This window comes from Bicyclus anynana, chromosome 26 (assembly GCF_947172395.1).
Source record: "Bicyclus anynana chromosome 26, ilBicAnyn1.1, whole genome shotgun sequence".
NCBI classification, from domain to species: domain Eukaryota; kingdom Metazoa; phylum Arthropoda; class Insecta; order Lepidoptera; family Nymphalidae; genus Bicyclus; species Bicyclus anynana.
The window spans coordinates 813790-829250 of record NC_069108.1 but is presented as its reverse complement, the minus strand read 5'-3'; the positions used below and the strand labels follow the sequence as shown (position 1 = coordinate 829250).

Below are 15461 nucleotides of genomic sequence, written 5' to 3'. Positions count from 1 at the left end.
GCGTTTTTCAGGGATCCGCGGCAGCGCCGCAAATCTGACCCTTTAAATCCCTGTAGCTCCGAAAGTAATGATCGCAGATACCCTGTTACTTTTACAAAATTGCTTTACTATTAGCATACTCTTAATTTATATACAATTTAAAAAACTGTCATCATCCCAATTATGAAGACTCACACAAGTTTGTATTATTGCATCAGTATGCTCTAGCTATAATAAGTGTAACCGTTTGTCGTTGTGTGTAGGCGTGGAGCAGCTGCCGCTGCCGGCGCGGCTGCGCGCGTACCTGAAGGAGTACCACTACCGGCAGCGCGTGTGCGTGCGCCGCCTCGAGCACGACGCCTACCCGCACATGTAGCGCGCGCTGTACTGCATGCCGCGCTCCCTCGGCCACGGCATCATGTACGTCGCGACGGGCGGGCGCGGGGGACGGCAGTCACGGGTGTAGTGGCCCGATGCTTGACAATGATGACAATGTTGACACGGGGGGGACGGCGGCAGTCACGGGTGTAGTGCCCCGATGCTTGACAATCATGACAAGTGCAGTGAATGTTAACGGCCCAGTTTATCACAATACATGTAAAGTGTGACAAGTGCAGTGAATCAGTGAATTATAACGGCCTCTGGTGCGTGGCGAGCGAGGATATCAACAGTGAAATGACGGTGACGATTGTAGTGAATGTCAACAAGAGATTGCGATAAGTGCAGTAAATATTATAATGACTCAATGCATCACAATACGCAAGCGATTTAGCGTTCCGATACGATGTCGTGTAGAAACCGACAGGAGTGTGGATTTTCATCCTCCTCCTAACAAGTTAGCCCGCTTTCATCTTAGACTGCATCATCACTTACCATCAGGTGAGATTGTAGTCAAGGGCTAACTTGTACAGAATAAAAAAAAAATTAAAAAAAAGAGGATTAGTGTTTTGACTGACATATCGACAAATTAATGTCGCAAGTGCAGTGAATGTTATAATTATCCAATGAATCACACGGCATACAGAGGTTCTCTCAATAAGAAAGGTGGATTGAAAGCTCACTAATACTATGAGCTTCAATAGCCAGTCAATGTGACAAGAGCAGTGGATATGAATATGATTGAATGCATCACAATATGCTCAGATGTCGACTAGTGCAATGATTATCAGAGTGACCCAATGCATTGCAATACATACATGATCAATCATGAATGTGATGAGCCTCAGTAGCTTTTTGGTCTGGGTGTAAACACAGAGAAGTGGAGTTCAACTTGTGTTGGATCATTGTTGTGTCCAGTCCTATTGAGTGAGGACTTTTAACCTGTTCTTCGAGACACAAGGGAAAAATTTTTTGAAGTAGGAATAACAATATTTACTTATTAAAGATAATTACAAAAATTATAATTAAATTTGTGAGCATTTAAACAATACACAGACAAATTTCTGTCCTATTTCTGTGCAATATAAGCCTTTAATGGCTTGGAATATCAATACTTCTGTAATATAAAAAAATGTGTTGTAGACCTCGCGACGGGTAAAGTGCCATCTATGAGCCTAAGGTATAACTGCATCATAACTGGTTCTTGTTGTGTACAAAAAAGGACTGTTTCCAAGCTCTGTAAAAACGCCATCTGCTGGTAGTTTGAAATAACAAACACTGTTCGACTGTGCCTGTAGATGGCAGCAGTTTTTGTAACACATTCGTTTTAGCAGACTCAAAAGTGATTACAATAATAAGAAAACTAATGTCGAACAAAGGTTATGATTCACATTTGTCAGGACAACTTAAGTAACAAATAAGACCCTAACCTAAGAGAATGATGACCTTGAGTGAAGTCACGCACTTTTGAACAATGTGTGTAGGGTTAAAGGATCCTTTGACTGTTAACAAACACTCCCCTTTTCTACTCGAGTCACTCTCCCCGCCTATCCCAAGTAACCCATAAAGAATTACACAACAAGAGATGTGGACGGCTCGAACGCCACGAGCACACTGAAGACGTCCGTACCGCAAGTCGTTGCAACGCGGCGATAACTTTCGCCAACTTACTCCTCAAGTCTTTTTACTCCAAAAGATATAATAACAACCTAATTAAAATAGTCACTATTTATAATGAACTTGCGCAAGCTAGCGCCTGCGCTTATTCAATACATAGCTTTTCCGCCTATCATAATGTTGACAACTATTGTTGAGTTAGTTTGCAAAAGTTCTAATCAAACAATTGATGAGTATTGTAAATAATATAACCTATTTAGATACCTATTTACGGCAATGATTTTATATTATAGACATGGCACCAGCCTCAGACCAATTATTGTATAGGACCTGCCTCGCTAGACGTTACTTTTCTGTCAAAGTATATGATCAACTATCTAATGCGATTATAAAAACTGTCTCTATAGTATCGATGTTAAATAGTTGTAATCGTGTTCGTCGGTTAAAGAGCTCCGTAAAAATACCTTTTTGTGTAATTGAATTGTGTAAAAAACGGGCAAAAACTTCTAGTTTAGTATAACATATATACAAAATCTAAGCTCGTTTTCTTCAGAAAATGACAGACAATTTTGTTCAAGACTATGAGTGCGATACAGGTCCTTCTATAATTGGTCTGAGGCATCAGCGCATTTAAATTGAGGCGAACGAAGTCCTCCAATTGGCTTGATTTAGTTTCATCATCAGTAAACAACTTTTGTGATGATTTTGTTAGCACATATCATATCTAATAGTATAAAATCATTGATTTAGTATGTATTTAGAGTCTTTGCCAAAAGTTTTGTTCTAAAATAAAAAAAACATGACGATTACTGCAAATTATAACATGTTATTAAGTAAGTAATAAATTAATGTAATATTTCATAAATTATTTTGTCATCTATTTTTATATAAAGCTTTATTTAAAATTATTTACTGTACCTACTATATACTCAGAGGCACAATTATCCGCCCACTTTAATATACTTTTGAAAGTGGGCGGATAATTGTGCCTCTGTGTATATTATTGTAGTGTTTTCGAGTATAAGTCTACTTAAAAGTTATATTTAAATGAATTCAAAAATAACTAAAATGAAAGTTCCAAAATTGTTACACTTTTTGGGAAGCATAGTTTTCTCGCTATTACTACATTTATTGAAAGTTAAGGACTACTTAAAAATGTTAAATTTATTGTAAAAAAAAAGAAAAGTTCTTATTATTGAAATTTTCATCACACTTACTTTTTGTGAATTATACAGGAAGAAAATTTTTTTAGTGCGGATATTTTTATATTTTGTACATAAACAAAATTTAATGATCACGTATTTTTTCTTTTTTTCTTTAACTCAAAAATAACAAAATTATCGTTAGCTAAAGTTATTTACTTTTGAACAGAATTTTAGGGTCACCCTATTGTGCGTTTATTTTATTTTCGTTTGATACCTAAAGGACGTCACCAGATCACTTTTAAGCTGAATATATCTTGTTTAGTAATAATATGTACACTATTTTGTTATTTTAGAGACATAAATTAAAAAAAAAATTACATAAAATGTATCGAACTGTTTGTAGATTTATATTCTATTAATGATACAGAACCACGAAAAAAAATATCCGCACTAAAGACCGAATCACCCTGTATATAAATGATGGAATTGTAAATAATGTCTATTGTATGTACGAAATCTTTTTAATATTTTTTTTTTTATTATTGATATTGGTCGAAAATATGAAAAAGCATTGCAATTTTTAATGTGCCAGATACCTCGTTCCATCGTTCGCTGTGTGACAAAATTTATCTGGTTATTCATATCTATGTTACTTAAAGCTTTAATATCTTTTGACTAAGGTGTCGTTGGCCTGTATATGCATTGATTGTATTTTTTTAATTGTTTTTACTTTTTACTGATTCTTTTATAGATGAAGTGCAACTTTTTGGTCGCGTTTTGGACGGGCATGTCAGATGCAATTGATGCTTTATGTCTCTGAACACACATAAAATCAAGGGCCCTATCGCGCGCCCCTACGTAACCGCTGATACCTAAAATCTTTTATTGCGCGGATTAACGCATGATGTTTGGAAACGTCATAAATAATGCATGCGATTATATGTTTTTACTTGTGGGGGAGATTCCCCCGGGGAGTGTTTTTAGTGGACTGTAGTTTTATATACGAATGTAGGGTGCTGGTGGAAGGAGTTTATTCGAATGTTTCCTTCATTCTAATGGGCAGGCTCCTATCACCGATACGAAGGGTAATTCAAACAAACCACCTACCTTTCGATGATCTTCTTGAGCCCTGCTGCTGGAGTCCAGCTCCCACGCCGACACGTGTTGACGCGCACACGCACTTGGCCGCGGCCTTTTTACACCGTGTCTTTTTATCACGATATCGAACAAAGTCAAATAATAAATAAAAAAGATTATTGTCCCCCGAATTGATCGTCCATTCCGAATAAACGGGCAGCGAATACGAAGCGAAAAAATGTCCGACGAATAGGCGAAAGGTCGACAATACAATTCGCGAGCGACTGACGACAGGGCGCTCACAGCTCCGAGCGCGGTGAGGCAGTCTGTCGAATACCCTCAACATCGGCGACAAAAGTACCCACCCAAATTGAGGAATTTTCGAACTCCGAATTAATCGAATATTTACGAACACCGCCCACCGTTAAAATGGAATTTTAACCCAGCTTAATAATGAATGAAATTGGAGGAAAAAAAAAAAAAAAAAAAATTAAAATGATTATATAAAAATAGAAACTGAGTTATATAAGAAAACGAAATCAGAATGAATATGAATATAAACTATGAAGCTAAATAAAGAAAAATAATGGAATTAATCTGAATCTGATATAGGTAACGGAGACAACCTATGAACTGGTCGTTTCAAGAAACCGTATTCAGTTTTAACAGTGACGGAACGAATGACACCATCTTTAGAAGGGTTCACTTCATGAACCCGGCCTAGCTTCCATTGAAATGGAGGTACGTTTGGATCGTTTATGAGGACTAGTGTACCGATTTGAATATTCTCGATGTTCTCAGTCCATTTACTTCGCTTTCGAAACGTATGCAAGTATTGGAATTGCCATTGCTTCCAGTGAATTTGAATTAAATTTTGAATAAACTGCCAACGCGACAACCTCTGTGGTCCGAACCACCACAGTTTGTAAATTTTAATTTCCGACGCGAAATCCGCTGGGTTATCAAATGAACGAACGTGTCTCCATTTATCTGGAGAGACTATATTAAGAATCGAAACGACGCGATTTGCTACATATGTAGACCATTTATGGGGAGCAGCCCGTAACGAACATAAAACGAAACTTGTATCGGTCCAAGCTACCTCCCGAGCGATTGGCACCTTGGACTTTATCGACTTACGAATAAATGTAAATAACGAAGGTAAGAAATTTGCAGCGCATAGTTCTAACCTAGGCAAAGATAATCTTTTCAAAGGAGCTACACGAGATTTGCCTGCTAAAATATGAACAGATACATTTTGATCTGGATGTACAACTCTAATATATATAACTGCTGCGTAAGCAGCTTCTGAGCTATCACAAAATCCATGAAGCTCAACACAACAATCAGTCAAAGATGGAACGAAACGAGGAATGTGGATGGTGGATAGTTTTAGAAATTCTGAAACTATACGAAGCCGCTTACGTTGAATGTGAATTGGAACCTCTGCATCCCAGTCAACGCTTGCTAACCAAAGTTCTTGAATAAGAATCTTGGCAGCAACAATGACTGGACTTAGAAACCCGACAGGATCAAAAATGCGAGCAATTTCGGACAAAATTACACGTTTTGTTACTTTATCGTGCAGAGGCTCTACGTGATATACAAACACATCCTTCAGGGGCTGCCACGCTAGGCCTAAAACTTTAATTGAACTGTCTTCATCAAGGGAAACTTTTGAAGACTCCACCTCCTTTACTTCATCAGAAAGACGTTGTAAAAACAAGGGGCTGTTCGAGCACCACTTACGAAGTTCAAATCCACCTCTTTTTAGAAGTTCAAAAAGTTGATTTTGGAGATGAATAGCGGATTCCACCGAACCAGAACCACTTAGAACATCATCCATATAAGTAGAGTGACAAATAACTTCAGCAGCTTCCGGAAATTCGGATTGATGATCGATAGCTAGTTGCTGAAGAACACGAATCGCTAAAAACGGTGACGACGAGAGCCCGTAAGTCACTGTTTTCAGTCTAAAAACTTGAGGCTCAACGGAAGGGTCTGTACGCCATAATATTAGCTGATAATTTTGATGTTTTTCATCTACGAGAATTTGTCTATACATTTGACGTATATCAGCAGTAAAGGCGACTTTATGAAAACGAAAACCACAAAGCAGTTCTCCAACATCGTTCTGCAACTTCGGACCTATCAGTTGAGTATCATTTAACGATCCTTGGTGAGTCGCAGCCGATGCATCGAAAACAACCCTCAGTTTAGTGGTTGAGCTAGAAGGCCTCACAACTCCATGGTGAGGTATGAAGTAGTGGGGCTGTCGAATATCACTTTGGACAAGTTCCATATGGCCAGATTTAAGATAATCTTCCATAAAATCGAAATATAAATTACGAAACTGATCATCTCGAGCAAAACGACGCTCCATCGAAAGTAAGCGTTTCATTGCTATCGAACGCGATTCACCAAGTGATGGTTCCCCTTCCCGAAATGGAAGTGATACGATGAACCTACCACATGTCAAGCGCTTGTGAGACTGAACGAATATTTCTTCACATCGCTGATCATCAGGCGATAGGACTACTTGTTCTGGAACAGACTCTATTTCCCAGAATTTACGAATTAAATTATCAAGACTGTTTTCTTGATCTGAGACGACGAAAGACGAAATCATTTTATGCGAATCATGATTACGAACGAATTTAAGGTCAACTTTTCCGATAAGAAGCCAACCAAGCGAACTAGAAATGGCTATTGGTGTACCAATAGGCCCACGAATAATTTCTCCGACGAAAATATCATCATAGACATCTCCTCCGAGCAAGATGTCAACAGATGAAGGCGAATTGAAATTTGGATCCGCTAACTGTAAATGTTTTATATGAGACCACGATTTTGTCTCAATAAAATTTGACGGTTTAGCGGATGTTATATTTTTTAGAATTAATGCGCGAAGAGTAAATTCTAATCCTGAAGCGGTGTGTGATTTAACTACGGTCGTTACGAATCCCTTTGAACAAGTAGTCAAATCACCGATTCCTTGAATAGGTGTACCTAACTTACGACGAGTCAAACCAAGACGAGTGACCAGATCTTCAGTAATAAAAGAAGCTTCAGAACCTGGATCGATAAGAGCTCGAGCACGAATAAATTTGCCTGAAGAATCGCGAATTAAAATTACAGCAGTTGAAATTAAGACCATACTGTGATTTGAAGTGACATCTGTCGAATACAAAGAGACGACATTCGTTGACTCATTTGAGGGTAGTTCCGATTTCGATAGATCTTCAGATGTAGTTTTTGAATTATTTGCGAAATGTAACATGGAACAATGATGAGAAGCATCACACACTGAACAACGAATTTTTGCGCATGTGTCTGTAAGATCATGCATGGGCTTAAGACATTTCAAACAGAGACCATTTTCTTTTGCGAATCTAAAACGGTCGTAGGGTTTTTTCTGCTTGAACGAATAACACGAAAATAAAGAATGCGAACCACGTTTACACAGCACGCATGTCGAATTCGACTGGACCGAATTACCAGATTTTGATTTGAAACTACTTGCAGTACTAGATTCAGGAGAAGTGACAAATGAGGACTTAGCACGAGTCGTATCTTGATTTTTTGAAAAACGCGTTGAATCAAAACGTGATGTTGAACGTAATGTTGACCTTGAACTTTCCCAAGCGATTATTTCGCGATTTAAAAATTCTTGGAGTTCACTAAAGCGAGGCACTTGATTTGTTGCAATAGATTTATCAAAATTAAGTCGCGTATCTTGATCCAACTTTCTATACAACATGTGAAATAACACGAAGTCCCATTCCTCAATAGGGAAACCCATAGAATCTAAGGCACCGATGTTTTCTAAGAACCCACTAAGAATAGTGCGTAGTCCAGAGGCGGACGGTGAATTTAAATTTGGCAGTTTATATAAAGCGTCCATATGCTGCATTGCTATTAATCGTTCATTTTTATAATTATATTCTAAAATGCCCCATGCTTTTCTATAATTACTACTGGTAATCGACATTCCTTTTAACAATTTACTAGCATCACCACGAACATACGATAATAAATATTGAAATTTAGCTACATCTGAAAGATCTTTATTGCGATCGATTAATGATAAGAACAAATCACTGAAAGAATTCCACTCTTTGTAATCACCGGAAAAAGGTGGTACCGATAAAGGCGGTAATTTTACTGCAGTATAATTTGAATTTAAATATTGATTTACTTCCGGTTTTGGTTCGGAAGTAGATTCCTCTAAACCGAATTTAATACTCATAATTTCTCTAATTAAGTCATTAAAAGTCGAACGAATATTGCTATGTTCAGGTTTCAAAACTTTTGTGCTTTCCAGTTCCAAAGTTTCAATAGACGATTGAATTTGTTCAAATTGGTCCTGTATACGGGCGAGTCCCATACAAGAAACCATAAATTTTCGATAAGAATTAACATCTGTGTTTACCTCCATACCTAACTCAATTATAGTATTCAATTCGCGCTCGATGCAACCTCTGCGATGCATTAAAGCAGCGTGCTCTGTTGATTCCGTCATATTGTAAAATAATTAATAAACTATAAATAAAAATAAAAAAAAATAATAAAAAAAGTTCAAGAATAAAAATATTTTTTATTTACCGAACTTGGCGTATTCACTGCCGTGCCCACTACAGAACGGCTTACTACACGAAAACATAAAAACTCAAATATAAAAAAAAAACAAAATGAAAAAATTAAATATATTTTCGAACAATGTCGTGAGTCGTAATCGTATCGTATGGTATAAATGCTACATGAATCCGATCGAACTTACTTCACTCAACGTAATCTCAAAACTAAAACGAACTAAAATGAACTAATTCAATACACCTCGAGTAGGTTTAAAGAACAATTACAAACAATTACGATATATTATATACGATAAAATAATACGAACGGAACAGTATACCTAATAACTGGCGAAACTAACGAAAATTAGTAAGGTAGGTAGGTACCTCACTTCGTAATAAAAATTATCACTTTTACGAAAACTTAGATTATTAGAATGAGTTAAGTATATTATTATTCATGAGTAACGAAATATACGCGGCACTAATTATTATTATTGTATTATGCAGTTTTTAACGAAATAAATGGATCATCTAGAACTTGACCTATATAATTTAACTTTGAATGCGAAGAACGAACAAAGAATGAAACAATAGGTATGGCGTCATTCGAATTCCGATTATAATGATTTTAGGTTATAAAATATAAGAAAATACGTGTATGGCGGGGTGATTCGAATAAATAGAATAAAGAAAACTTAATATCTGGCTACGAAGGCCAATAAATGTGGGGGAGATTCCCCCGGGGAGTGTTTTTAGTGGACTGTAGTTTTATATACGAATGTAGGGTGCTGGTGGAAGGAGTTTATTCGAATGTTTCCTTCATTCTAATGGGCAGGCTCCTATCACCGATACGAAGGGTAATTCAAACAAACCACCTACCTTTCGATGATCTTCTTGAGCCCTGCTGCTGGAGTCCAGCTCCCACGCCGACACGTGTTGACGCGCACACGCACTTGGCCGCGGCCTTTTTACACCGTGTCTTTTTATCACGATATCGAACAAAGTCAAATAATAAATAAAAAAGATTATTGTCCCCCGAATTGATCGTCCATTCCGAATAAACGGGCAGCGAATACGAAGCGAAAAAATGTCCGACGAATAGGCGAAAGGTCGACAATACAATTCGCGAGCGACTGACGACAGGGCGCTCACAGCTCCGAGCGCGGTGAGGCAGTCTGTCGAATACCCTCAACATCGGCGACAAAAGTACCCACCCAAATTGAGGAATTTTCGAACTCCGAATTAATCGAATATTTACGAACAACTTTTTACCGACTCTTTCATAGATGAAGTGCAACTATTTGGTCGCATTTTAGTCGGGCAGGGGCAAGAAATTAGTATATGGTCTCGGATCACGAGATTGTGGGTTCGAATTCCGGGTCGGGTCATGGAATGCTACTGAGCTTTTCTTTATTCTGAGATATTTGCAGTAAATTCTTTGCCCGGAGTCGGGAAGTTCCACGTGCCTCATATAGTATGTTAAGCCGTCAGTCCAAGTTGTTAATGAATTTCACTACTCTTGCTCAGAAACACTGTCATATTACCACTCCACAGCGGGGCTAAACAAGCATTTCAGCCTCTAGGGGCTAAAGTAATTTTGTTTTTTTTATTTTTGTGTCTTACGAGTACTAGCCTACTATAAATCGAAAAAGGTTTAATTCGAAAATGGTTTGATCGTACTGAAATAATGACCTCTATGAAACGAAGGAGGTTTTATTTGTAAATAGAACCATCCATAGATTTAAGAGTCGGTACAGAGTACCATAGATCTACGGAATCGTCATAGGTAGGTAAATCCTGACCATATTAAGTCAATCCTGATGGTTTGATAAAAAATTGAAATTTGAACGAAATGCGGCGTTTTTGTCTGTGGAATGCGTAATTAAAAAAAAATTTTCATTGAATACTGTACTGAATTTTTTTTTCTCGCAAACGTAGTGAAAAGTATAACACGTGGGGCTAAACCCATTCTAAACTCGGTTTTTATTTAGCGACCTCGCCTTACGGCTCGTGCTCTAAAAATACCTCGTATATAATGGGTCTTTTTAGCCCCTTGTACCTACTATATTTACCCTAAGAACGACGTGGTGGGTCTGGTTCCATATCCTCTCCGATGAGGCCTAGCCTTGTGGGCCAACAAGTTGTACTTTATCCATTATTAAGTTAAAATATCGTTATATATTTTTTATATGTATGTATATAACTGTCCTGGAGATCATGGTTGTCGGTTTGGAGAAATTTACTAAAATGTATGTGTATAGTGAATAGTTAATTATATTGTAATATTATAAGTATTTACAGTTACACCAATAATCTTCAGTGGCGTATATATGTAGTTACATCACTTTTTATTTGAACATTTTAATGTTTGACAAAAAATAAATATGGCAAATATTCTTAAAAATAAATGTTTTTTTTTTTAATTAAATTAATTTTGTATATTAAAAGCTTTTTTTTTGATCATTATTTGCAGCAACACTACTTCTTATTTGTACAAAATGGACATTTTTGACTTGAATTTCTGGAGTGGTGTAACTGTATAGTATTGATATTCAATTGTATGGTGAAGGTTTACAGGTGACACTAAAAATGTCAACAAACAGAACCTTATTAATTTATTATCATAAAATTATGATATGCTTGTGAGTGGTTGGTAAACCAATTTTAAAGTCATATCACCCAAATAATTTAAAAATGCATTTGTTGACTCTCCTCCTATTTACACCTTGTACTGCAACCAAAACTAAACGTTCAATATAAAATTGAATTTCTATAAATGGTAGGTAATAGGTATATGGTGGTTATTTGGTTATACTTAAACTACTGTATGCCTGCGATTTTGTCTGCGTATAAACTCTTAACTCAGTCATACATGATTTTTGTCTAACTTTAACCGTTTACGCAATAAAACAAGTATTTTTTTAGCAGACTCAAATTATTTTTGATTACAAAATTAAGAAAACTAATGTCGAACATAGTTTATGATTCACAACATTTGTCAGGACAACTTAATTAACAAATCAAACTGTAACCAAAATAAGACCCTAGAATGGCAGAGAATGACCTTGAGTGAAGTCACGCACTTGTGAACGATGTGTGTAGGGGTTAAGGAATTCTTTGACTGTTACCAAACACTCCCCTTTTCCACTCAAGTCACTCTCCCCGCCTATCCCAAGTGACCCATAAAGAATTACACAACAAGAGATGTGGACGGCTCGAACGCCACGAGCACACTGTAGCCGTCCGTAACGCAAGTCGTTGCAACGCGGCGATAACATATTTTTACGTTTTTTTTGTATATTGATATAGCATCTATCGTCGATAAATGTACTATTTAGTGAAGGTAAACTATATCCTAGATTAATTTGCATGTCATAGTTTTCGAGGGTATTATGAAAAATGAAATTTCTCCCTTATGAAGTACCAGGCAGATAGCATATTACAATTTTTGTATAACCAAATAACTCCACCGTTTGTATAGTAACTGTTAGATATTAAGTAATTGTACTATTATAATAATTAATTATTATTAATAATAATTACCCACATGTATTATGTCGAAGGGAGGTGTAGATCGCGCAAAGCGTACAAATTATATTGAAATATAAAAAAATATATATGTATTTTAAAACTATTTTTGTGTTTTCTTTCTAAAGTGTTATTGTGTAAAGTTTGTTTCTATCTCTTGCATAGTCCCTTCTCTACTTCACTCCTTTCCCTCTGTTGAAAAACTGTGGAACTAAAATTAGAACCTTAATTTATTATTTAGGTAAATTAGTAATTAATGTAGTAATGCCAAAATAAGTTGGTAGCCCAAATGCAGGGTAAAGATTTCTTACAAAAGAAACAATTGCTTGCAATGAATCATTATCATCATTATCAACCCATATTCGGCTCGCTATAAAAAACTATACAGTGAGAGCCGTGTAGAAAACGATATAGCCTATAATGAAGAGCCATCGCATACTGAATATATTCCCTTCGATATAACTGAAGTTTTAAGCGAAATAAAGAAGCTGAAAAATGATAAAAGTCCTGGTTCTGACAAAGTATCAAACGAAGCAATAAAATCTGCGGGCTTATGTCTAGCATGCCCCCTGACAAAATTATTTAATGAAATTATAGAGAAAGGTGTCGCCCCCAGACAGTGGACAGAATCTACAATAATACTGCTATACAAAAAGGGAAACCCACACAACATTTCCAACTACCGTCCAATAAGCATACTACCATGTCTTTATAAGCTCTTCGCCTCTCTCATAGAGAAAAGAATAAAAGGAACAATAGAGTCGAGTCAGCCAATAGAGCAAGCAGGCTTTAGATCTGGATTTTCTACAATAGACAACATACACGCAATCGAAATATTGATAGAAAAATTCCAAGAATACCGGAAGCCGCTCTACATAGGCTTTATTGATTACAAAAAAGCGTTCGACAGCTTGACTTACCAGGCTATATGGAAAACATTGCTAAACTTAAATATAAACCAAGAATACATAAAAATACTGAAACATCTTTACGAAAATAGCACAAGTAAGATCCAACTAGAATCAACAGGTCCACCATTTGCTATTAAACGCGGTGTAAAACAAGGTGACCCCCTATCTCCGAAAATTTTCATAGCCGTGCTCGAGTCAGCCCTAAGCACTCTACAATGGAAAAATCTTGGAATATACATTCGAGGAAAGTACTTGAGCCATCTGAGATTTGCCGACGATATAGCCATTTTCTCAGAAAGTAGTGCGCAAATGAACCTCATGGTGAATTCACTGAACGAAGCAAGCAAAAAAGCAGGATTAGAAATAAATTTTAGTAAATCAAAAATAATGACTAACCATATAGAAACTCCAATAATAGTAGAAAACACGCAACTGGAATTCATAAATAAATATATATATTTAGGCAAACAAATATCCTTTCAAAATGATAGGAACGAAGAAGAAATAGAAAGGAGAATTAAATTTGCATGGAACAAATTTTGGAGTATGAAAGAAGTATTGAAAAGCCAAATGCCTATGAAGCTGAAAAGTAAAATAATGAACACCTGCATCCTACCTACTTTAACTTACGGCTGCCAGACTTGGAAATTTACCAAGAAGGCTAAAACAATGATTAGGACTTGCCAAAGAGCTATGGAACGAAGCATAACTAATATCAAAAAAATTCACAAAATCCGTCACTCCATCATCAGGCAGAAAACAAAAATAATCGACGCGCTAACCTTCGCACTTAAAGCCAAATGGAAATGGGCCGGACATGTCGCTCGACTCACAGATGATCGTTGGACTGTCAGAATAACGAAATGGCCGGGACCTAAAGGATCACGAGGCAGAGGCAGACCACGTTATCGGTGGGTCGACGACATCATAAATTTTACCGGCAAAAACTGGCTACTGAAGGCAAAAGACCGATCAAAATGGCAGCACCTGGAGGAGGCCTTCACCGTAAAGGGTTCTTCTTTTAAATAAAAGGGAAGATATAATAAATAAACATTTTAAAATTGTAAAATTACTTAATTTATCAATTAACAAATTAAAATACTTATTACCTAATTAATTGTAAATAAGAAGAAATAAAAGGCTTTTTTTTTTTTTTTTTTTTTTTATTTTTTATTTATTATTTTATTATTCGGCTCACTGCTGAGCTCGAGTCTCCTCTCAGGTTTAGACAATGCGGATTGGCAGACTTCACACACGCAGAGAATTAAGAAATTTTTGTGGTATGCAGGTTTCCTCACGATGTTTTCCTTTTTTGATTTGAGACACGTGATATTCAATTTCTTAAAATGTACACAACTGAAAAGTTGGAGGTGCATGCCTGGACCGGATTCGAACCCACACCCTCCGGAATCGGAGGCAGAGGTCATATCCACTGGGCTCTCACGGCCCATTGTAATAAATCTATATATATAAAAGAAAGTCGTGTTAGTTACTCCACATAACTCAAGAACGGCTGAACCGATTTAGCTGAAAATTGGCAGGGAGGTAGTTTAGAGCCAGGAGAAGGACATAGGATACTTTTTATAAAATAAAAGTCGGGTTTTCCTTCCTGACGCTATAACTCCAGAGCGCACGAACCGATTTCCACGGTTTTGCATTCGTTGAAAAGGTCTCGGGCTCCGTGAGGTTTATATCAAAGAAAATTCAGGAAAAACTTCAACGTAGGGTAGGGTAGGGGTAGTTGAAAGTTTACATCGAGTTTCACGCGGACGAAGTCGCGGGCGTCCACTAGTATTTATTATATTAATAAAAAAATGTTTCAAAATGTAGCTTCGTTACATTATATCTGTTGCAGTAATCTACCTAATGTGGATAACATTTGCTTTTGTACACACGTTAGGGCCTTGACATTGATACAGCTGGTCCGGCGTTAGCTACGCCCCTGCTAAAATGTTTTCTGTATTTTCACCCCTTTCAAGTTAAAAAGAGTTGAAATTTTGTATGAAAGTAAAATTGAGGTTATATTTACAACAATTTTAATAAAAAAATTCAACCGACTTCTAACTCAAAAATTAACCTAAACTAAAAAGCAAAAAATAACATCTTACCTATGTGCTACCTTCTGATCAGTTTGAAGGCGGCGAATACAAATTAATCAAGCCCAAACAAAAGGTAACTGCTGTAAATCGTTGACGAGATCCATCGTCTGTGTTTCGGCTCCATCATCAGACCTACTCCAGACCTTCATA

The 15461-nt window shown here is 36.7% G+C and overlaps 1 protein-coding gene across 2 annotated transcripts in view; it reads left to right on the top strand.

Annotated features, from left to right (window-relative positions):
• LOC112045713 (suppressor of cytokine signaling 4) overlaps nt 1-12407 on the top strand; it is a 33610-nt gene extending 21203 nt beyond the window's left edge. For both annotated transcript variants that reach the window (XM_052889566.1, XM_052889565.1), the window contains exon 12: nt 243-12407. In XM_052889566.1, coding sequence (XP_052745526.1) covers nt 243-355 — 113 coding nt within the window. In that variant the 3' untranslated portion in view covers nt 356-12407. The remainder of the gene's footprint in view (nt 1-242) is intronic.
• The last annotated feature ends 3054 nt before the right edge of the window (nt 12408-15461 follow it).